Raw genomic sequence first — 25346 nt, forward strand, 5'->3', positions numbered from 1 at the left:
CAGTGGAGGATTGGATTTGACCCTCAGGCCTGCTCCCTTCCCATTCTCCAGGCCAGCCCTGAAACAGTTGGTTAGCATACTGTGCCCATTGAGCATGGAATAGATGCAGTGTGTAGCAGGATGCTGTATTGGAAATTCCATCATGTTGGAACTGTTTATACTTGTACACTCATAAATGAGGAGTCAAGTGGACTATAGCAAGAGAAAAGTGGACACATAGAACATTAAGTAAGGTCAGTCAGGTCCAGTTCTTCTGTAGCTCATTTTCAGATTCCTTGTGACCAGCTCTCCTGCTGCACCAATTAATGCTGTACTGTCCTATCACTGTGGGAAAGAATCAAGTGTTTCTTCTGACTCATGTGGTTCTACAATTGTTAGATTCATATGGTTCTACAATATGTTAGTGCACTCTAAGGCTTGATGATGCAGAAAAAGCAACCAAGCCCCAGAGAACATTTGACTCTGCTTAGATTATGTAGAGGTTTGTGAGTTTCTGGGTGAGACAAATGGACTCACTCATAAGTAGCCACAATGGTTCGTGCTTTCCATGTGACTATTGTTCCATAAAAGCATTGACTAGTCATTTTCACCTGTGCAAAATTTATATAGTTACAGAATCTTTTTTTTAAATTTCAGTTGTATGCCACTGGATATGGTGCAGGTGGAAGGCTTGGAATAGGAGGGACAGAGTCTGTTTCTACTCCAACTTTATTAGAATCCATTCAGCATGTGTTTATAAAAAAGGTTGCTGTGAATTCTGGAGGAAAACACTGTCTAGCCCTTTCCTCAGAAGGAGAAGTCTATTCTTGGGGTGAAGCAGAAGATGGGAAACTGGGTCATGGCAACCGAAGGTAACTCAGTAAAGATTTAATGAATTTATCATATCCATGTTCATATTTAGGTATAATATAATGCCCAAACAGTATAACTAGAGGAGTTATAATCCATGGTAGACTATTTAGTATCCCACCTAGATTATCTACATTTGCATGACACAATTTTGAGCTGAGTTATCCATTATGCAATGCCAGTGTTACTGTGTCCCCATCTATTGTTGTTATACTCCACCATTCCATAGCATAACAGAAAGAGAGGCTATTGTAGACAACGCTATATTCAGACCAATCATGTTGGAACTTTGGCTGAATGTTTCTTGGGCTCTTCCTTCCTGTGCTATTTCACAGATTTGGAAATGGTGCAAAGTATTTGACCTCTGTGTTCTGATCCTTAAATAGCTGCCAAAATGTTTGTTAGAACTCTGTATTCCAAGAGATTTTAAAAATATGATTTAATCCTTGTGTACTTGATATTTTATTCTGTTCCAAAATCTGATCTGCCTAGTCCTTGTGATCGTCCTCGAGTAATTGAATCTTTGCGGGGCATAGAAGTTGTTGACATCGCAGCTGGTGGAGCACACAGTGCCTGTATTACAGCAGCAGGAGATCTTTACACATGGGGGAAAGGAAGATATGGACGGCTTGGCCATGGGGATAGTGAGGATCAGCTAAAACCTAAACTGGTGAGATGCTGTCTTAGTCACGTGTTACAATTATTGTTTTCATGTCTGTAGGCTAGTCTGTTTTGTAAACTGGGAAATCTTTTATGCAAGACTATGGCACATGTCAAATGTACTGTCGGCTCTGTGATGAGTTCCATTCAGATGACTTAGATGACAAAGAGGAAATGTCCTCACCTGTGGTGCTAAGAAGGCCACAGGAATGGAGTCAGCTGAAACTCTCAGGAATGTTGTTCCAAAATGGCTTCCCACAGTTACATTTGTGATTTTGTTGTTGTTCAGTTGCAAGGTCATGCTCAACCCTCCATGACCCCATGAACCACAGCATGCCAGGCTCTCCTGTCCTCCACCACCCCCTGGAGCCCACCCAACCCCATGCCCACTGCACCAGTGACTCCATCCAGCCACCTCATCCTCTGCTGTCCCCTTCTCCTTTTGCCCTCAATCAAAATTTGTGATTTACATGAACTGAATATGAGTAGCAAAATTATATGTTGAAAAACTGGCAACACTGGGCACAATTCATTGGTGATTTCTTTAAGGCAAAGACTTGACTAGAATAAAAGGTAGCTGCAAAAGTAAATGGTTGTTTTTGTTCATGTTGTTCTTTGAAAGAATCCACAGTCTAGCCCTTGTAGTTTTAAAATGTAAACAAATTCTGTGTCTAAGGAGGTATTAATTAATACAGTGATCAATTTCTAGAGAGGTGGTTATTAATCATATTCCTTTTACTGTTTTACAAAAACTGTAGGGTACTTTAATTTCTATATGTCATGAAATGGATTTTCATTTTGTGATGCAAAGATCCTGGACTTTCCAATAGAATGTTTATTGTCCGTAGCATAAATTCAGAGGGAGAAATGGATTGTTACAAATAGACCCAGTGATGAGATCATCTTACATTTGTGTGTACTCTGTTACTTCAGCTGAAAGTGCAGATAATTGAGATGTCTTTGCCAACAAACTGCTTGTCTTCTAGGTGGAAGCACTCCAGGGCTACCGTGTGATTGACATTGCCTGTGGCAGTGGAGATGCACAGACCCTCTGCTTGACAGATGATGATACTGTCTGGTCATGGGGAGATGGAGACTATGGAAAACTTGGAAGAGGGGGTAGTGATGGCTGTAAAGTGCCAATGAAGGTATTTGGATTTCAGAACTCTCTTATGGTCTAAAAACAATTGAGATAAAGGGGATTCATCATCCTGTATAGTTATTACATTTTTTATACCTAGCATTAGGGAAATGAAATAGGACTAATAGTGAATGGTTCGTAGCCTTTATATGTACAATGGAGAAAAAGATTCAGAGGAAATGAGTGAAGTTGCTATGGTGTTAATAAAAAAAGACCATAACTATAGTTAAGGATCAATGTAACTTTCAAGATAGGAACAGTCTGCTGTCACAAATCAAATGTTTTGCAAGTGTTTCAACAACATGAATATTGATATATCAAAATTCAATGAGACTTAATTTTTCCACTGACACTGTTACTTAGAAACTTAGTTGCATTTCTGAAATGTTACTAAATTGTTACATGTGAGAGGAAGTATAAAAAGGGTTTATTGCCATTTCCATCAATATCTCTACAGCAATCTGATATTCTTTTGACAGTTTCAAAGACTTGGAGTGATTAAATTTGAATATGCTTGAAGAAAACATAGCAAAATAACTGAGCCTTTTAACTCTTTGGGCACTGCATCCACTGTTCTTTGTGTCTCTCAATGATTTTTGTGCTTGTGCTTCCTACTTTAAAAACTGAAATAGAAATTTCAAAAACTTACTACAATCTGTAATTTAGTTCAGGCTGCTGAGAAGCAATATAAAGAAGTAAAAATAGAAAACCTTCCAGTTTGGGATCCTTCCTGCTTAATATATTCCTATTACTTTAGAGAAGGCAAGCACATCCTTCCCCTTCTAAATCTCTAAGGCACTTCTTGTCAGTTTTTGAGTTTCTTTGTGAGAATTTACCATATGGCTGTCACCAGCTTGCTCGGAAACAGCTTTGGAAGAACAGCATTGCAGCTTTTGTGTCCAGATGTTTTTTGTAATTTTTCCCAGTTAATCTGTTTTAATGAATAGTGGCTTCATTAGCCAACCTTGGGTTTAGATAGAGCTAGTAATGTAAAGCAACAGAGTTCAGACTATTCTAAATAATTTATCTTAGTTAAAGCAATGGGAACTAGTTTTAATCAATAGTAAAATAATAATTTGACTAGAGCAACATTCCCCAATTGGTGCCCTTCCTAAAATGGCCATGTTGGCTCTGGAAGGTGGGAGCTAATGCCTAATCAGTGTGCTGTACTAGTTAGATTGGGACTTGGGAGATATGGATTCTGATCCCTCTTTGGCCATGAAGCTCACTGGGTGCTTTTTGGTCAGTCACTAACTCTCAGCCTAGTGGAGAAGAGAAGAATTGTGTAAGCCACCTTAGGTTTCTTGCAGAAAGAAAATAGATAAATATAGTATATAAATAAGATTTCTGCATTGCTTCAGGTTGGGGAAGGACAAGAGTGTAAGTCAGTATAGTTTTAAGATACCTCTATATGTTGAATGCTTTGGGTGAGTTCTGTTGCTTGAGTTATGTTCCATCATTTCTTTCCTAGATTGATTCTCTCACAGGTGTTGGAGTAGTTAAAGTAGAATGTGGCTCACAATTTTCTGTGGCACTTACCAAGTCTGGAGCAGTGTATACTTGGTAAGCATATTTGTTGTTGTTTGTAGATGAATTCTTAGGAGAAATGTCATCATCATTCTTCATGGTTTTCTACCTTTTATGTTTAATTACAAAATCATAGATTGTATTACTCTTTGATGTAACTTTTCTTTTGTGGTTTCTCTGCTCTACTGCTTTGAACTTGAGATAGCTACATCACTCATTCATCTAAGTTTTACTATGTTAACGTTATATGCAAACAAATTTAAGTTGTCATGTTAGTAACCCATCCTTCTTTAGTAGAAACTAGGAAACTTTTGATGGTCTAATTTTGCAGCATTTACTGTTTAAATATATCATTTGGAGTTGTATTTAAAAAAAAATCTCTGTACTTCTGATTGAACCAAATTCAGTCTTGTATAATTGGGAACTGTCTATTGATTGAAAAGAAAACAGAAGTGTTAATTGAAGCTTGTGTGCTGAATACAGGGGTAAAGGAGATTACCATCGATTAGGCCATGGATCAGATGACCATGTTCGGAGACCTCGACAAGTCCAGGGATTGCAAGGAAAGAAAGTAATTGCTATTGCAACCGGCTCTTTGCACTGTGTGTGTTGCACTGAAGATGGTATGTAGGATAGTTGTTTTTCTTTACCATTGTGCTTATTTTTAAGTACTTTTGAAAAAATGAATGTGATCCTAAGAGGATCCAGCCCTTTATACGAGAAGTTGGTTTGTCCTTTGAGAGATACTGGTACATGTTTATACCAAGCTATGATACCTGCAGTTCTGAAATGCATCTGCTCCACTCTTCTGAGCATAGTCCCTCCAGTTTGTTCAGTTAGTGGAAAGCAGGGCCCAGTGGCAGATATTCTGAGGATTCCCAAATGTTGTAATAAACACTCCACTTCTAAATCAGGAGAAAAATATTCTGGCATCCAAGAGCTACTGACTAAAAGCAGATCTGGTGCTGACAGCTGAGTTGCTGAAGCAGGCAAGAAGGATGTCTTTCTTCCAACATGTGCCATTCAGTGTGGAATCTGGTGGGTCCTTTGTAGACGAGAACTATGCATGCTGTTAGTGCTACAATAGAAAGAATGTTTTACCTGGTGAAAAGGAGTCTTGAAGAATGTATTTCTGCTCAAAGTGATTAGGCTTTTGCATGGAGAAGATTTGTAAATGGGGAATCCTGGCTAAGATTCTAAGTAAACACATGAATGTATGTTACATCTATGGCCTCATGAAATATTTCTTACGTGCAAACTCTCCCTTGACACATTTGTATGTGAATGTCATTACTTTTTTCTGTTACTCCTTAGTGTCCTTATTCCCCTTCTTTGATTTCAATATTTGTACTACTTTACTTTTAATCTAGCAATAGTTTAGAAGGAAATAGCTACAAAACTAACTTTAAAAGATTGTGCTCATCTGATTTTCTTTTAAACTTAGACTAGCTGGTTGCTATTGTTGTTAATAGATTAACTTCTGATATTTGTGTTTTGAAACACTGAGTCTAACTTATCACTGTACCATGAATGTAACCAGTACTTTTAGGATTGTCATCACTCACTAGTAAATGAATCATTTTGATTGGCTCAGGTGAAGTATACACATGGGGAGATAATGATGAAGGGCAGCTAGGAGATGGAACAACTAATGCTATCCAAAGACCACGCCTTGTTGCAGCACTCCAGGGCAAAAAGATCAACCGAGTGGCCTGTGGCTCAGCACATACCTTAGCCTGGTCCACCAGTAAGCCTGCTAATGCAGGCAAACTCCCTACTCAGGTAAAACTGCTTATCAGTGTATAATGTATAGATGTATATACATTATGTATTGGGAAACTGTATTAATAGAATGTCTGTATGTTAGGAAAGATTGGTCCTCTCTTTTTCCTCCTTTTATTTATTTAAATTTTTTGTGTGCTGCTCTTTACAGTGTCTCAGGGCGGCGATAACATAAAGAAATAAGACACAGCATCACAATAACATATAAAATCAATATTAAAAACAATACTAACTTTTAAAATGCTGGGAAAATAAAAAGGTTTTGACCTGGTGCTGAAATGAAAAAAGTGTTGGCATCAGGCACACCTGTCTGGGGAGCCCATTTATCCATTGATCACATCATTTTACTGATTGGCAAGCATTACTTTGACTTAATGAGAGTTCTCCTGTTTAATATTTTGATCAAAAGTAGGGTTTTTTGAGTGTGGGGGGGTGTTCTTTCCCCAAAATGCTTACTTTTGTAAATATTACTTACTTAAGCTCTTGATTGTTGCCTTTCTTTTCTCCTGCTCCTCCTGCTCTCCTGCTGCTGTTTCAGTACCTTTGCACTCTTCTAGATGTTGCTTTCTTCACATGGCTGATTCTAGTTAATTAGGGACCATATAGTGAATGGGTGACATCACAATATTACATAGTCATCAGATTTGGCTACATGACATTGCTGAGGGCAAACAAAGTCATTTGAGAGTGAGAGCCATGCTTCCTTGATCCCAGTCAAATGGAGCATAGAACTAGTTAATGCCACAGTGCTGTTCCAATCATATTTGGCTGTATGGTGCCTTTGCTGAGGGCAGCTCAGGTTGTGGGGGATGGGAAAAGGAGGAAAGGAGATTGCATGTGCAGTACAATTAACAGGTCAACATTTCTGCAGGAATAGCTGGGAAATGATTTAAAGTGCTATTTGACACTGCAAAGAAATAAATCTAGCACACTGAATAGGTTCAGCTCAAGCCTGTTCTTCTGTGCATGGGCATATCATAAAATAATGGAAAATCATTCAAAGTTTATATAAATTAAAATTAGCTGATCTCCCCTTCCTCAATCCAACATGCCTTGCAATTAATTAGTGGGGTGGGAAGAATTGTAGCTCTGATGTTGGTTAACAATGCATGAGAAAAGCATTGGAAGGAAGCTGGGTTTTTTCTGCCTGATCCTTGAATATCTTGAATACAAGATTGATGCGGGGGTGGGGAGGGGCAGTGAGGGATTGGTGGAAATGGAGATTATTTCCTCCTCTTATATATTGTGCCTTCATCTAAAATGCAAACATTAATGGTAGCCCTTTTTAGGCACCAGACTAGACTTGGGAATTCTTGCTTGGCTTGGTTATCTGTAACACTTTGGCAAAACTGAATAGCCAACATATGCAATATCTGGATGTTTACCAGCCCAGCTGGCGAAGTACGAGTACATTCTACTGCACATTAAACCCTAAAAATTGATTGTTACAGGTTCCTATGGAGTACAATCATCTACAGGAAATTGTGATCATTGCCTTGAGAAACAGATTGCTGTTGCTCCATCATATCTCCGAACTGTTCTGTCCCTGCATTCCCATGTTTGATCTTGAGGGACGCCTTGAAGAAACTGGCCAGGGTCCTTCAGTGGGGTTTGATACATTACGGGGAATTTTGATATCTCAAGGAAAGGTATTTATTTCAACGTTTTGCATTACACTAAAAAGCACTTGCTCTGAAATCAGATTATCTCAGTAATGGTATGTTGGTATGACGTACAAACTTTGCACCCTACATAACCATTGGCCTTCCCCAGCATGATGCCCTTCAGATATATTAGGCTAAACCTGCCATCATCTCCAGTAGGCACTGACAGCCTTGCTGGATGAAGGTTCTGTTTGACCACATCCTTGGACACTGGTCTGGGGAAGGAACAGTAACTGGAACAGTATGTATGCTTTTCTTCTGAGCACTGCATAACACTGAGGGACAATTTATACCTTTCTTAAAATCGTTATGGCTTTGCTTACTTGGGCAGTGTAGCCCTAGTTGCATGAGACAAGGTGACAAATAGGTGTGCCTGGCATTCTTGTACAGTTTCTGAAGACAAAATACTATATTTTTTATTACATTGCATTAATATTCCACTATTTCACCTCTTGTGAGGAACTCAGAGTAGCTTACATGGGTCCATTTTATCCTCACGAAAACCCTGTGAGGTAGGTTGGGCTGAGAGTGAGTGACTGGCCCAAAGTCATCTAGTGGGTTTCGTGTCCAGGTATGGACTAGAACCTGAATCTCCGGGGTCCCTGGTCCAACTCTAACCACCACACTAGACAGGCTTAAAGTAATAAATACTATGGATAACCCGCTTTTTATTTTGTTTTTCACTCTTTAATGTTGGCTGTTTGGTGTTGGAAAACTTTGTGCCAACAGTAAAATCCCCTTTCACCAGTTCTTGCTTCTGTGCACACAGATGACTTGGGGACAGTGATATTAAATATAGCTGTGCATCTTGGTATATAACAGTTTTGTTCACTTTCTGAAACCATTTGTGCTTGTGAAATTGGGGTGGGTGCATTTGTCTGGAACTCCTTGTTAATCAGTGGATTTAAAGTATTGCCATCTCCTTTGCACTGTTAATGGCTGCAGAGTGAACTCTGGATAGGCTTACGACTAAATTCCACTCCTTTCTCACCATGCCCACATCTCTTGCTTTTTACCTGCTGCACTAGCAGGAATCTCCTGCTGGTATAAGAATACTCTGCCAGGTAAATAGAATCAAAGAATAGTAGAGTTGCAAGGGGATGCCAAGGACATTGGGTCCAACACCCTGCTATTGCAGGACACCAATTTACACCATCCCACTCAGATGACTTTTCCAGTTTCTTTTTGAATGTCTCTAGTTTGGGAGAGCCCACCACCTCTCTAGGCAGCTGGTTCCACTGTCGTATTGCTCTGACAGTGAGAAAACTTTTCCTGATACCTAGCCTGAACATGGGTTGTCACAACTTCAGTTCATTATACTGTCCTACACACTGGTATCAGTGAGAAGAGATCTTTACCATCCTCTTTGTGATGGCCTTTGGGTACTTACACAGTGATATCATGTCCCCCCTCAGCCTTCTCTTCTCAAGCTTGGATCATTTTTGTTGCCCCCTGGATCTTCTCTAATTCTTCTGTTTCTTTCTCAAATCTTGGTGCACAGAACTGGACAGAGTATACTAGATGAGGTCAGACTAGTGAAGAATATAGGGGAGCTATTATGAGATGTTGTAGCAATCCTATCTCACGCAACAAATGTAACTCAAGGAAAGAATTATGTTCTAAAAATCTATTTTTCTGCTTTTTAGGAGGCAGCTTTTAGAAAGGTTGTACAAGCAACTATGGTGAGAGATCGTCAACATGGGCCTGTGGTAGAGCTTAACAGAATACAGGTAAGACTAGTACACTGTGAGTGCCTTGAATGTGGCAATGCTGGCCTGTGTTTTGTGCTTCAGGATTAGAGAATGATTACTTCTAATACTAATAACTTTTCCTGCCATCTCTTTCTAATTAATTTTGATGGCCACTTCTGTGTTTCAGTAATTTGGAAAACTGTAGGTTACCTAAAGTGCAAGAATTAAAGGCAATGAGAGATGTGCACAGATGTAGTATCATTGTGCTTACTTAGGTGTGGAAGAGGAACTGATGTTGCATGACTGGGACTTTATGCACACACAGCCTAATGTGTGCAGGCTCAGTTTCTGTTGGTGATACCCTTTCAAAATTGTGCAGGGTAAAACTTGGGTAGCTTGTGCTGTGGATGTGAATGATTATTTTCAAAAGTGATGACCAAGTGACTTTAGGTAGGTTGTGGTGGTGAATGCTATCCTGATCCTCCAACTTTGCATGTGTTTTGTGTGTTTATACTGGAGTTAACTCTTTATGGCTAGTTACATCTAGACACACAGAAATATACATTGTGGACCTCTCTCTCTCACACACACACACTCACTCACTCTTACTTTTTAGGTCAAAAGCAGCTTATTGTCTAGAAAATCATCTGTAGTTTGAGTTAACATACTGATAAGAGGGCATCTTATGCTATATTCAGTCAGTGGCTTGGTCTCCAAGATATGTAAACCGAAAGAGGTTCATGGAATGAACATTTCTCCTCCTTTGTTCTCCCATATAGTTGCCTGAAAAGCTTCTTGAGAAAAGTCTGGTTAATGGGGCCTAGCAGGGAAGAGTAGCAGTGACCCATAATCAGTGTTTAGGATTGCTCCACAACATTCTATTGAAGCAGTTTGGAGAGTGACAAATGGCTTCAGCAAGGGGGCTGATGGGAAACTTTCTTTCTGCGAACTCTTTGCTTATTGTAGGTTTGAAGATGTACCATATAACATCATCACACTGAGGAAATAGGTCAAATGGAAATTGTACTTTTATCCCTCACCTATGTAAGCACAAGCCTGAAAACTGCCTGAGGCAAGTCATCAGAGGTCATTCTTGAATTGTCAGTGCAGAAGAGTTGTGTATGTGGCACTGTTTTTAAAGCCCAGTAATAAGTTATGTGAGGAAAAGTATGCTTTAACTCATTTTTGTACCTTTATTCTCTCACATGATTTCCATTTGCCTTTGCTTACATAACCTGAAGAATTGTAAGATGGCCTCAAGTACAGTTAGGATTCAAGAAACAACTGTTGCATATCACATGTTACACTGCTGAAGGAAGTGGTTATGATAGGAAGTTTCATTGACGTGAAGAGTTTAATGTCAAGCCTTAGGCCAATGTGCCTTTTCAAAAGAAATTTCTTCAAAGCCTGAATATAAAGTATTGTTTGATTACACTGAGTAAAACTTGCAAAGGCAGCTTGGCTGGAGTTTTATAATAATGTGATATGGATTACCCAATCTGCCTTTAGTGCTCCTGCCTGTATTTGTGGTATGGAAGTGGAAGGGTAGAAGAATGTTAAAATGCAACACTTTGTAATATGGTTCATTGCAAAGACTGAAGACCATAATATCCTAAATGTAGAATCCAAAGAGGACCCAAGTAGAAATGGAAAACGCTTTATCCTTAAGAAAACAGAAGCATTTAAGGAACTCCTAATGCATAGTTGAATAAAGTGTCTGTCTACTTCAGTACTATCAATGCTGACCAGAATTAGCACTTCCCATGGATGTTTTGAGTCACTTTTTAAATGGAAATCTTAAGGAGCTGAACCTGGGCTCTGAATTATGTGGAAAATAAGTTCTTCATGGTCTCTGTACATCACACATGTGGGCCGCATGCCTGTGCAGGGACTGTTGTCTGCAAGATTTCCAAAGCTAGTCTCCTTCTGGTGGGAACCCCTCCCGTGATATATCTAGGAGGGGCTCCTACCATCTTCTCCAGTTCTCTTCTGACCACCATAGTGTGTGCCTTGAGGCTTTCCTCTCTCTGGTAATTCTCTGTGTTGTTCTTCATTTCCCTCCAGTTTTTACCATGTTCTTCTTAGCTTGTTCTTTGGCTCTGGTTTGTAGTTTGTTCTTTATGAAACCCCTGCTTTATTCCTCATTTTTCAACAAGCAAGCAAGCAAACAAACCTCTAACTGCCCCCTCCCCCATCATTGTTCTCTTTCAGAATGTCCCTTTCTTTTACACTTTGTTTTTCTTTCTTTCCTGATGGCACTTAAGGTGCCCTTTCAGAAATGCATATCCAATATGGGAGTTGTTTACCTCTCATGGATGGACACTCCCTGCCTCTTCTGCCTTGGTGAAGAGCACTGTGTGGAAGTCTGCCTGCACTGCTGGGCTTTAACTCAACATGCCCAGGAAAACTGAGTGGGGAGGTTCTAGGCCACTGGCACACCTGTCTACCTCACAGGCCCTTTCATCTTCCTGCCCTCCACTGGTAGCTGCAGGGGCTCCATCAATTGTCCCAGCCATGTTGGGCACACGGACGAGGCCTGCCAGGAAAGGAAGCGGGCCAAAAAGGCCAAGAAGATGGTAGAGACGCGGAAAGTCAAACGCAACAATCAGCCTAGGCGTCATTTTCCTTCAGCATCCTCTGTGCCTACGCCAGCACCAATCCTAACTCTACCTCAGCCCATTCTGGCGATGGAACTGTCAAGGATGCAGTGCTTCTCTGAAGGGGAAATCGGGATTTGCCACCATGTACTCCAGCCTGCCCACTGTCTGTAGTCTCTCCTTCGTAGACCCTGTTTTCCCCATACCTAGAGCAGCTAGCTATGATGCCTGCACCAGGCTCAGACACTGGCCCTTTGACACCTTGGATCACTGGATGCTTGCCTGTGCTCTCTCAAATCTCCAGCAATCAGTTGCGAGACCAGTCCAGATCCCTGCTGCCGACCTGGAACTAGGAGGCCTACTGGATGCCTCCACCACCACTGTCAAGCCCTGGATCCATTACTAGGAGGACCTGAGCTACCAGCCTGAAGAGTACAGGATCCCAGTTCCAGTCTTCTGTCTGCCCACTCCTCCTCATCTGCTTACCTCACCTCCCAACTGAGAATCTCCCTTGTTATTCCTCAAGGGCTATGTGTCTGATTCCAGTTCACCCCCACACAATGACCTGCTGACTTCCTTGCTGGATCAGCTCATTACAGCACAGGGACTAAGATTCCCCTCTAAAGAAGTGGGCAGCTTCTCTGAGAACATTCTCTGGGTGGCAACATAGCTTGAGCTGGATACACAGCAGCTTATTGAACCACCAGTTGATCCATTCTTAGGTGTCATCTGACTGGAGGATGTGGTGTTGGATTGTATTCCATTCCTGCCCACACTCCTTACTTCCAAGAAGGAACTATGGAAGATGCCAGCGCAGCTGCCACCAACATTGCAATGCTTGGAGGGGATGTACCAGGTCCAAGAATGGGGGATCCCTTTTTTGCTGCAACATTCCTGGCTGAATTTGGTGATTGTGGAGTTGTGGCAGGGTCGTTTGCAGTGGGAGCACTTGATCTCAGTGGAGCAAGAGGGGTTCCATTTGGATACTATGCAGAGGCACTGGGATTCCACGTATTGAACTATGAAGCCACCACGGGCCGCTATCAACTGTTCCTTTGGGAGAAGATGAGGCAATACCTCTCAGAATAATACCAGGACTTGGCCAGGGTGTTCCAGTTGGAAGCTGTTCATCTGTTTAGGCAGCCAATAAATACCACCCACCACCATTTGACTGTGACTCCAGGACCCTCACCAGCACGGTGGCAATCCCCCCCATGCCTGACCCTGGGCAATGAGTCTCTCCCAGGAGGCTTGCTCCAGGATTAAACAGCTACTGTTTGCTGGGGAGGGCCTCTTTAAGAACTGCCCAGACAAGAGGCTGGACACAACCCACCCACTGTGCCCACATTGGTGTTGACAGTTTTGATACCGGTTTTCCTTTGGATCCATTTTGGATCTGTATCTATCCAGCCTTCTCCCTGATTCTGAGGCCACAATGTTGGTCTCGAGAACTGGTGGAAATAGTGGGAGCCCCTCCTAGATATACCAGGGGAGGGGAGAAGCTCTCATCAGAATGAGTCTAGCCTGGAAATCTTCCTGACAACAGGCCCTATGCAGGTACAGAGCCTATATGTGTGAATGCACAAATGACCACTCAGTGAACGTCAGTTACAGGTAAGCAACTTTACTTCATAAGGAACTGTCCAGAGGACCCGCAAAACTGGAAGCACAGTTCTTAAAATCTCCCTATCGTAGGTTTAGGATTATTATGCTATACTTTTGCTTTCTTAGGTTAGTCATTTTCTGCATGTAGATTTTGGCCCTTCATGAATTTTTCCATAATATGTGCACATCTTCAGACACACCTGCTGAAGTGAGCTATGCATTCCATTGTGTTTATTTTTTTATTTTCTTAACCAGCGTGTTTCTTTATGATTAAAGGTATTTTCATACTGCCAATTAAGCTTTAAGCATGGCAGTTTGCTAGCCTGCATTGTAATCAAGTGTGCTTATCTGTTGCTGCCAGGTGAAACGTTCTAGAAGCAAAGGAGGATTAGCTGGTCCAGATGGCACAAAATCTGTTTTTGGACAGATGTGTGCTAAAATGAGCTCGTTCAGTCCAGATAGTCTTCTTCTACCTCATCGTGTTTGGAAAGTCAAGTTCGTTGGTAAGGAGTTTTTTTACAGGTCTAATTCTCCAATAGTTGAGTCATCTTTTTCGCTTTGATAATTTTGCAGTAGAAAGGAGACAAGAAGAAATGTCAAAAATGTACAAGCAAAGAGGTTTTTTCCCCTAAGCAATTATATTAACATTTTATATAGTTATTAGTCAAAATGGTTCTATGCTTGTCATTTTCAAATAAATAGAAAGGCATTTCAGCTAAAAAAATAACTGTAAAACGTCAAGTTCGAGTGAATCTAAAAATGGAACCACTTAATCCAGTTGTTCTAGATAAAGTGGCTTATGATTTGTATTTTAATTTGTGCTGATGAAAAGACTAAGTAGAATTTCAGATATAATGTGAAATAATTTAATTCAATACTATATCTTCATTTGTATAGGTTTGCTGAAATAAATTATTAATATTGTAAAGTTGCCCTTGTGTAATAGGTTGTTTTGGTGGACATTTCTTTTTCTTTTATTTATGCTACCTTGGGCCGTACGGGGAAAATATATTTCTCTTAATGTTTATGGTTTTTGAAAGATCAACATCTCTAGAATTGTGATTAAGTGGAAATGTGTTCTTTTTAATAGACAGTGTTGATGGTACTGACTGTCTATTTCTGTAGTGTTTGAGTGCATACTGGTAGGCATAATGCATTTTTAATGACCAATAAATATTTTGAAATACATGGCCTGTTGTGCCCCTTGAGACTAGCTCGATGAGTGGCAAAATAAGCACAGTTGGCAGCTATTTATTTTGCACTACATCTAATGTTTTTTCTAGACATGGTTGTAAAGTAGCTTTTAAATTGATCCATCATTAATGTCGATGTTCCCACAAAATATCCTCTCCTGCTTGCTTCTAGGTGAATCTGTGGATGACTGCGGTGGAGGCTACAGTGAATCGATAGCGGAGATGTGTGAAGAGCTTCAGAATGGACTTACCCCACTTCTGATCGTGACTCCCAATGGAAGGGATGAATCGGGAGCAAACAGAGATTGTTTCCTTCTAAACCCTGCAGCAAAGTCTCTGTTGCATATGAACATGTTTCGCTTCCTAGGTTATTTTCACATAATGGCTTTATAAATTGTGCAAACCATTAATTTTACAATACATATTAATTTATTTTTTCTTTGAAATCACCTAGGTGTTTTGCTGGGCATTGCTATTCGGACTGGAAGCCCACTGAGTCTCAACCTGGCAGAACCTGTATGGAAACAGTTGGCAGGAATGAATTTAACAATCGCTGATCTGAGTGAGGCAAGTGTAAACTTATATTCATTCATGTTAATATTAGTGAAGTGTAAGGTCTTGCTTGGCTCTGCTCTCAGTACTGTTGCAAGAGAGTTCTATTTATCAGTAGAAATATGCTCAGTATTCAGCTGCATAAGATGCTACTTTTCACTCCTGATGATGGAGTTGGTAGGAAAAGAGGAAAGGTAGGGTATGTGTAAAGTGAGTCAGAGATAGGCACACTCAATATTAAGTTACTCTGAAAATATAATAGATGACCTGTGCATAACAGTGCAAGCGTGTATACTTACGCACTGTGTTTACTAGGATTTATTTTCTAGGAAGAACATTTGTAATGGCAAGCTACATTTGCTTACTCCTAATCCATAACCTGATACAAGCTCAGTGATTAGTTTGTTCACATACTTTTGAATTCCTGGCCTGCCACAGAATTCTGAAAAACCCTCAGTTAAACTGACTTGGATCAAGGATTGCTTCTGTCTGTCTGTCTTTTTTAGAATTATTTCTGAACAACAACCCATTTATTCAAAGGCATTAAAATCAAGTGCCCACAGTGCCATAATTAGCAAGTAAACTAGGCAGCACAATCAATCAGGGAAGACCAGGGTAAAGAGTTGTGTCCTTAATTGTAGCCTAAAGCTCACCGCAGTTGGCACCTGCCCAATACCAGAGGGGAGGCTTCCATTTGAGGGCACTACTGTGGGGAAGGCTAGCTTCTGGGCAGCCACAGCCTTGAATATTTCTTCTTGTGATTCTACCACTAGTGGCTTTCTGGGTAAAGATTTTGGCAGTTGTACATACAGTTCTTGAGTTCCCTGGATGTAACTCATTGAAAAAGAGGTGCCCTGTGAAATATCTATGTAATATTTTACTACTCCCTTTCCTACTTCTATTTTCCTTTTCCTAGTACTATATTTTCATAAGCTTATTCAAGAACTTTCCTCCAAAAATTATTGTCCTGTGTGATATAAAGCCTTAAACAAACAAACAAATAAATAAAATTCTTACCATATTCATGCTGCTGGTGTCTCCCTCAGGGACAGTCCATCTTCTAATTCTCCCCTGTGAAGAATTTTCAGCTTGGTATTTCAGTTGTACGTAAAAATTTCTCCAGCTAGTCTTAAGCAGCACTATGCTATGTCCCACCTCAAGTGTGTATAAATGCTTTCAGAACCATAATAGTATCAATGAAATCTCTGCACAACTTCCATGTTGGATAAATAAATATTTCATACAAAACACATTACTTGGATTTGTTTATGTTTGAAAGGTTGATAAGGATTTTATTCCTGGACTTATGTACATCCGAGACAATGAAGCTACTTCTGAAGAATTTGAAGCCATGAGTCTGCCTTTCACAGTGCCAAATGCAAGTGGTCAAGATATTCAGCTTAGTTCCAAGTATACCCATATTACACTGGATAATCGAACTGAGTATGTGAGGTTGGCAATAAACTACAGGTATGTGTAATAATGTCCCGCTTACGGTGCAGTGTTGTTGAGATAAAAATTATTTATTTATTTAGAAAATGTCTATGCCGCCCCATTCGCCAAAGCCTCGGGGCGGCTCACAACATAAATCAATTAAAATAATATAAATGGCTTTGCCTCATTTTCAGTAAGCCCTACTGAAATGGCTACTACAATCATTCCGTTGTCTTATTTGTACATCAAAAAATTACCCAAGCATTGGGACAAAAGAAAGTGAATCTGATGTTGATTGAGAAATGATAGGTAGGTAGTTGCTGAGAATTAGAATGTGACTTAGTGTCCTGTCTGTACAGTTTCCAACACAGGTGGTGATGGGAATAAAGCCCTGCATCCTTTGTATTATTTCCAGATCACCAGGCATGACTAAATATCCTTGGAATCATAGTACAGTTTATTATAAAGACGTTCCCCAGATATCTTTGATGACAATGGAAATGGAAAATTTGCCAATTTCTTTGGCAAATCCATAGTATTACTAGATCCATATTATTACTGACACCATGTTTCTGCTGACTTCATGAATGTGTATATTTTGCAGACTTCATGAATTTGATGAGCAAGTTGCTGCAGTTCGGGAAGGGATGGCTCGCGTGGTCCCTGTTCCACTTCTTTCACTTTTCACAGGATATGAACTGGAAACAATGGTGTGTATGTGCAGCTGTGATTTCTTTAAAAAAAACCTGCAGCTCATACTTGAAACATTTGGAACTGTGTTACAAAAAAGTTATAGCCCATCTTTTTTCTTTTCAAGAAACTCAAAGCAACTTACATAATTCTTTTTCTCTTAGTCTTATCCTAACAACAATTAACCTGTGAGGTAGGCTGGGCTGAGAGTCTGTGACTAGCCCAAAGCCAACCAGTGAGTTCCATGGCTAATTCAGATCTCCTGAATCCCAGTTCTGCACTCTTCACCAATATACCAATTGCAGTCTCATTAGTGGCTGGCAATTGAGATTGCTACAGTTATATAATTGACTGAAAACTGTTACAGGATTGTTTTGTGCATTAACAAATGCGAATTGAATTAGGGGCCTGGTCACTCACATGCAGTGGGATAGACAACTGCTGTCATAATTGGCAGAATGGAATTGCATTAGCTTGATTCATCTTTTATACTTCCCCATCAAGCGAAAGAGTTATTTTCTTTTTGCCCTGCTTCCTCTGATTTGTGCATTATACTTCTACTATTTAATACATTTTTAAAAATAACAAACGCCTCTAAAAATGTACTTGTTTATATGTATGAACAGGTGAAGGAAGTGACTAAAACAAAGAAGCTGGTAGGAATGAGAGCAGCAAAGCTTTCTCCATAGTGTGCAACTTCTAAACCCCCCAAAAAGGAAATGGTTATCTCAATATCAGGAAAATTGCAGAACTTGAGAAATACAAATAATTAGGCTAGTTTCCAGAAAATGCTGTGATCCTCTAGGTCAGGGGTCCTCAAACTTTTTCAACGGGGGCCAGTTGAAAGGCGGTAGCGACGAGTGTGGGAAGGTGAGGCGGGGGTGCCTGCGCGGCGGTGAGGTGGCGGCAGGCACACACAAGGGGGCAGTGGGTGCACACGGCGGCGGCTTGCTCACTCAGAGATCTCCCAGTGAGTCCAAAGCCATCTCGGAGCGAGCAAGCCGACGCCTCGCCGCCCGCACAGTGAGGCGGCAGTGAGTGCACACGTGAGGGGAGGCAGATGGCAGCGGGTGCAGGGGGTCCTAAGCCTCTGAGGCGGGCCGGATAAATGGGCATGGCGGGCCAGATCCAGGCCATGGGCCATAGTTTGAGGACCCATGCTCTAGGTTTTGGTATTAAGTTTCAATCATTATCTATTTTGTTGACCCTGAAGTCCATGTCCACTTTAAATGATATAGAAGTTTAGACAACTGCTTTTTAGAAGAAGAATTTTACTTTAGGAAGGGGGGCTTTCAGACTAAGAGGCAACATTAGAAAAAATAACTTCAAATGTACAATTTGAGTATCTCAAATCATTCAGTTTTTAAAAAGCTCAGATATTTACCTTTTTAACTTGTTCATCAGAAGGGAATTCCCCCCTTCCCCTCCAAAATCCCTTTGTTGTCTTTGCTCCCAGTATTGGTCCCAGGGCCCATTTAATACCTATAAATCACTACTTGGATTTACATAGAAATTTAAGTATTGCTGTTCCCCTTTCTAGTATTTGTTTATGTGTGTCACTCTTTTCCTAGCTGACTGTTCCCATCTCTTGTGTGCCTTTTTGGCAGCAATATTGTTATAGATTGTCCTTTCCACCAGATTATCTCCCCCAGCTTCATATGCACTTGCGTAAACACACTCCATTTTAATTCAGATATATATGCACAACTTTAAATTCTGAATATGGAACATATTGGCTATTGAGGAATGAAGATGGGTCAGGCAGAACTGAATAAAGAAAGACTATTTTGGCCTAGAAACACTGGTTATTCACTGCAGGCAGTCTGCAGGTCTGGTTTAATTCTTTTAAAGACCCCAGCAAATTCACAATGTATCTTTCCTAATCCATGGCAGTATCAAGTATGCACATCACAATTGACCTTTTAGCATTACAGAAGACAATTCATTGTCCTTGGATGCTACAGGATGTCCAGTTTTACTGTGCTAAAAATGTGTATTAGTTAACATAACTTAGTAATAATATTTTCACTGAATTACTGCTAAAAGGTCACGAGAATTAAAGACAGAAATTAAAGGAGAGATAACCAAGCAGATGGAGATTCAAAAGCCTCCAGAAAGGCTGGAACACTAGGCTGAATATAACAGAGATAAATGCAAAGCTTTTGCATTTAGATAAACAAACCAAAGATGCAAGTACAGGATGTGGGAGACCTGGCCCAGTAGTACTTCATGTACCAATGGTCTTAGTGGATCACAAACTGAATATGAGCCACAGGTGCAATGTAGCAGCTTAAGAAAGCTAATGTATTCTTGGGCTCATTGTCCAGATAATGGAAAGTAATAATTCAGCTCTACTCTGCATTTGTCTGATTGCATTTATACTACTATGTCCAGTTCTGGGCAACCCATTTTAAGAAGTACATTGACAAGTTGGAGTCTAGCCTGGAGAATAACTAGATTGGTAAGAAGCCTGGAAACCAAGTTCTGGATGGGTTATTTCATCTTGGAGAAAAGAAGATTAAGGGAAGGCATGACAGTGGTCTTCAATTACCTTAAGGGCTTTAAGTCATGCAGAAGATGGAGCAGAGTTGTTCTCTGTTGCTCCAGAGGCAGCCTTGGAAATTGCAGAAAAGCAATTTTGGTGCAATAACTTTCCTAATAGTGTGAGTGGTTCAGCATTGAACAGATAGATTACTTTGGGAGGTGGTGAGTTTCCCTTTGCTGGAGATATTTAAACCAAGTCTGGATGTCTGTCTGTTGGGGATGATGCACCCTGCATTGCAGAGCCTGCATTGGACTAGGTAATATTTGAGATCACTTCCAACTCCATGACTGTATGAAAATCACCCACGACAGATTCTTCAGTACCTTTTTTCTCAGTATCCTCCTTTTTCCAGGTTTGTGGGAGCCCAGATATCCCCCTCCATCTTCTGAAATCTGTGGCCACTTATAAAGGGATTGAGCCTACTGCTTCTCTGATACAGTGGTTCTGGGAGGTGATGGAATCCTTTTCCAACACAGAACGTTCTTTATTTCTGCGCTTCGTATGGGGCAGAACCAGACTTCCTAGAACAATCGCGGATTTCAGAGGCAGGGACTTTGTCATCCAGGTAAGAACTAGAGAGCTTGGGATGATTGAGAGCTTGGGACTGGTTGTAACTAGCTCAAATTAATTTCCACTTGGTGATATCATGTGATTCAATAACAATCCTCGCTACAGAAATGCTTCTGTGTGCCATAGGTGCCATTTTCCATTTTTCTTATACTTTCTGTTTAATGTTGCCAAAATGCACTAGCTTGTTCCAGAACTAACATTAAAAGACTTTGCTTGGTCTTATGCTTTTTCTAATCAATAGGTGACTTGTATTTTAATTGAAAAACAGTTGTCTGTTTTGAAGTGAACATAAATATTATTATTAAGGATTATACATTTTCATGTCAGTGGCTTAAGCAAGCCAGTTAAAATAAAGCTTGTGAGATAACTTAGGCAATAAAAGCTCTTTTTAAAAAACAAACCCATACCCAATGTGTTTAAGGGAGATACACAATAGTAAATGGACAGCAACAGCAGGTACAAATTTTAAAGTTTTTCTATTTTATTTGGAGGAAACAGAAAAGTTAAGTTTGCAATCCTATACTCATTCACTTTATAAGTCCTGTTACATGTTAACTGGATTTTCTTCTGAATAGATGTGAATAGGACTGCACAATAAATCATAAGGTATGATGTCATAAGGTACAATGCGCCAATGCTGTTAGCATTTCAGCGCCAAACAAAGACTCACCGTTTTTCCAGTTATTTTAACAATGGATTTTAATGGCTTTCTGGTTTTAAAATTGACCCCGTGTTGGTTTTAGTTGATAATAGTTCAAATTGTGTTTAGTTCAAATTTAATGTTTTATATTATATTTTAGTTTGATATATGATCTTTATATTTGGACTGCATTGTTAATATGTTTTGAATATGTTGATTTAATCTAATTGGTTTTAGAATGTTGTATTGTTTCTATATTGTGAGCCATATAAGAAGCCCAGGTATGGGCTATTTGCAGCAGCATTTAAATCCATCAAATGAATAAATAAATGTAAATATGGCATGCTTTTGCATTGAAGAATCCAATGACATTTAAACATTCTTTCTTTTTTTCCGATCTGACAGGTTCTGGATAAATACAACCCACCAGACCACTTTCTTCCTGAGTCATATACATGCTTCTTTCTGCTGAAGCTGCCCAGGTATTCTTGCAAACAGGTGCTAGAAGAAAAACTGAAATATGCTATTCATTTCTGTAAGTCTATAGATACTGATGACTATGCTCGAATAGCATTGACGGGAGAGCCAACTGCTGATGATAGTAGTGATGACTCTGACAATGAAGATGCAGACTCTTTTGCTTCAGATTCGACACAAGACTATTTAACTGGCCACTGAGCGGGATGCCAGAGATTGATGCTACAAGCACTGAGGCAGAAGGCCACAAAGCAGCATATCAGCAATGTGCAGTTTAGTGAGCAGGATACAGAGGCATTTAACCAGAGAACTAATTATTGCTGAACAAGGGGAGCTTGTGTTATTCATTGTAGGAATGATGGCAGATAACTGATGGCTGATACTTTCTCTAGAGTGAATGGGTGCCATAACTGGGCATTGAGCATCTATTTTGATAGCTGGAGGTTCCCCTCTCCCCCTTTATGCTGCACTGCAGGTAGAACTTTGTGTTTACTGATGTGTTGTACATGTTTATAAAATATTGGTAGTGTGGAATTAAAAAAGGAAATCTTTTAAATTGTGGGTGCAATAGATTTTTTTTTCAAATTAAGTGTCGTGTTCTTTGCATCTTCTTGATTGTATATTGGAACTACTGTGCAATGACTCAATAGTATTATAAATATTTCAATTAAATTTAATAGCTGTTTTGTTTATTAAAAAACTTTTTGGAACACTCAGTTATCAGTATTCCTTAAACATTCATCAATAGATAGTTAAGCAACACCTCATTAAGCTCACTCTACCCTCCATTGTCTATATTTTAGTTCTATATATATAAAATGTATCTTGAATTGATAATTTTCTGTGAACAACAGAATTCCTAACATGGGAAGTATACTGTACATAATTGTGCCATGTATATGCAAAAATTATAATTGCCCTCTGAATAAAACATCTGTCACAAACAGTTTAGTAGGGCTTTTTATGGTAACAAATATTCAAAGGGATTTTGTGACTTCCCAGCTTCTTCACTAATTCTGGGCTGGGGCTGTCTATTCTGGCATAGGGCTTGGGAACCCTCCTTTCACCTCCTTGACCAGCCCTGTCTGGCAGCTGGCATTTGGCATGGAAGAGTGCTGCTGATGTTCCTGAGGGGAGGTGGCCTTCCATTCCTGGCAGAGCATTCTCAGGCTTGCTTGTCCTCATGCAGAGCAGGAAAGCAGCTAGTGTTGAACCACAAGAGGCTGGTGAGAACATCTCTGCATATTTGGGCTGCATTTTTATGTCATCTCCCCACCAGCTGATCTGGATGGGACTAAAACAGCAATTGCTTTGCCGAAGTGACCACCCCTAACCTTAAGCCCTATGCTTTCTGTAGGGCCTCAAAGCAGGCAGACAGCAAATTATTTTAAAGTATTTTTACTATAAAATTCAACAAGACAAGAAGAAAACATAGCAGCATTGATTTGAATCTATCAGTTTCAGTTCATGCATATGCAATGTGTGTGTGTGTGAGAGAGAGAGCGAGAGCACAGCTTTCTAAGAATTATACAAAAACTTCAACAAAGGCAGACAAAATATCCATATATGTATACAAGTGGCAAATATATCACTTATTTGGGTGTTAAGTGTTTTTTTATTCCTCGATCCATTGTATTACAGAAGGTGAACATTTATCCTTTCACTGTTGTAATATCAGTTTTTTTAGCTATCAAAAAGTCACAGAGAATCCATGTGTCCTCTAGTAATGAGTTGACTTAGTCAAACCCTTATTCAAGAGATGTGGTCGCCAGTATACTTGGAAAAAGCACTTTTACTGGTGACGTTATAACCTGTAATCCATAAAAACTTCAGATACAGAGGCTTGTGTAACAGCAATCCGTTGACTAGGCAAAATGGCAGTGTCCAATTCCCTATTGGATTCCTGTTTAAGACTTGGTATATCGTATTTACTTAACTACAAGAAATACTTAACACATGAATCATGACTCAGTATAACTGATCAGCCTTAGTAAGTGCTTCCAATAATGAGATATTGAAGCTGCAAAAATAACAAAGCCAAACCTAGATTCTCACAAGTTTTGCAATTGAGAATGACAGGCAAATTGTCTTTGGCACACATAGGTGAGAATGAAATTAGCACTCACTAATTTATCTAAAGTAAAGATAAACTTAGCTGTCTAAATCAATTACAAAATATTTTCTTAACCATTTTGAAAATTTGGATTGCCCCATAGACTCAATTTAACATAATGAAATGGATCGAAAGGTAACTGATACGACATCATAACCATATGTGTCTTAACAGCCATAACCTTGGGAAAGAACCCTGTTTATTTTAATAAGCTGAGAACCTAATCACATCCATTTGGAGAGAGGATCAGGACAAGAAGATTCCAAAACTGACCAAGGTGGAAAATCTAAGTGGAAAAGATCCAGCTTTAGTACAAGTCAATGAATAGAAATTGCATCCTTTTCAAGAATACTTCTAGTGGCTGGACAATCTTAATGTACTAGAATTTCTGTGACTGCTTGAATAGGAGACCTGATTCTAACCTATTTTACCTCAAACCATTTTCCACTGAAATGCATTACAGTTCATTCCTTGAAAAGTTCTTCACCTTCCACAGACTGTAGGAACTTGACTTTTCTTGAATACGTGGAAATTTGTAGTTGCTAACCTTTTTGAACCCATGGGCACATTTGGAAATGGGGGGAACTTCTGTAGCTCCACCACAAGATACGTCCCATGGTAGATTTGGCTGCTCACATATTGTCTGTCATGTAGGCCTGACTAGTCAATTGTGAGCTAAAGATATCCTGGGTGAGAGAAATAGCAAGGCTAGAAAAGGAGAGAGAGACGACTGCCCCCTTCAAAATGATGTATTTTGAAAAGGAGGGGGAGGAAAGGAGAACTTCATGGGTGCTATTAGAGATGTCGGAACTCCTGTGGTAGGCACTATTGCATCAGTATATCTTCTTGGATGCAGCCCTCCAAAACATTCTTTCTAGTATATGAGCTAATACATGGGTCCTCAAACTACAGCCCGAGGGCCAGATATGGCCCGCCATGCTCATTTATCTGGCCCGCCTCAGAGCTTTTGGATTCACTCAGAAAAAACTATCTCCGAGCGAGTCCAAAAGCTCTGAGCCAGTGCAGGCATTATCCAAAACTGAGCAGAGCTGGTGCATGCGCCAATTGTAACAGCTCAACTGTGTATGCGCTGGCCTCCCCCCCTCCCCCCCACCACTTGCACGCATATACAGAGCGGGAAACAGAAGAGAGGAGGGCAGAAGAGAGAGAGACGAAGACGCTAAAAAAGGAGGGAAGGTAAGAAAAATTTAAATTTTAAAATTCATTTTTAAGTATGTTTGCCACATCCGTGTGCAGCACATTGAGCAGCTGCCCCTGGGCTCGGCAAGGCAGCTGCAGCTTGCCTAGAAAAGGCCGTGGTGGAGGTGTGGAAGCTGCGGCCTTCTCTGGGCAAGCTGCCACCATGCTTCTTTCCCCCACGGCGGGGAGAGGTGGGAGGTGCCCCGTTCAGACAGCCGCTTGCCTCCCCTCGCCTCGGAAAAAAGTTACCTCCCACCTTGTGGCCCTCTCCTGGGCAGAGGAGCCGCCCTGTGCTTGCCTCTCCAGCCTCCTGCTCCCTTGGAACTGGGGCGGCGGCAAGGACTATAATTTTCATTATGCCCAACCAGCATGGCCAATGGAAGTTGTAGTCCAATTCATCCGGACAGTACCAGTTT

General features: G+C 40.3%; 1 protein-coding gene across 6 annotated transcripts in view; it reads left to right on the top strand.

Annotated features, from left to right (window-relative positions):
• HERC2 (HECT and RLD domain containing E3 ubiquitin protein ligase 2) overlaps window positions 1-22563 on the top strand; it is a 101755-nt gene extending 79192 nt beyond the window's left edge. For 5 of the 6 annotated variants that reach the window (XM_044433102.1, XM_044433121.1, XM_044433129.1 and 2 more), the window contains 15 exons: window positions 637-851; window positions 1342-1519; window positions 2496-2657; window positions 4122-4213; window positions 4661-4800; window positions 5772-5959; window positions 7411-7608; window positions 9270-9353; window positions 13878-14019; window positions 14882-15076; window positions 15164-15276; window positions 16541-16731; window positions 17300-17405; window positions 20283-20495; window positions 21546-22563. In XM_044433102.1, coding sequence (XP_044289037.1) covers window positions 637-851; window positions 1342-1519; window positions 2496-2657; window positions 4122-4213; window positions 4661-4800; window positions 5772-5959; window positions 7411-7608; window positions 9270-9353; window positions 13878-14019; window positions 14882-15076; window positions 15164-15276; window positions 16541-16731; window positions 17300-17405; window positions 20283-20495; window positions 21546-21818 — 2490 coding nt within the window. In that variant the 3' untranslated portion in view covers window positions 21819-22563. The remainder of the gene's footprint in view (window positions 1-636; window positions 852-1341; window positions 1520-2495; window positions 2658-4121; window positions 4214-4660; window positions 4801-5771; window positions 5960-7410; window positions 7609-9269; window positions 9354-13877; window positions 14020-14881; window positions 15077-15163; window positions 15277-16540; window positions 16732-17299; window positions 17406-20282; window positions 20496-21545) is intronic. The other variant, XM_044433137.1, reaches the window with a different exon arrangement.
• Window positions 22564-25346: the final 2783 nt, after the last annotated feature.

Source organism: Varanus komodoensis, unplaced genomic scaffold (genome assembly GCF_004798865.1).
Source record: "Varanus komodoensis strain SLA01 unplaced genomic scaffold, ASM479886v1 scaffold1, whole genome shotgun sequence".
Taxonomy (NCBI): Eukaryota; Metazoa; Chordata; class Lepidosauria; order Squamata; family Varanidae; genus Varanus; species Varanus komodoensis.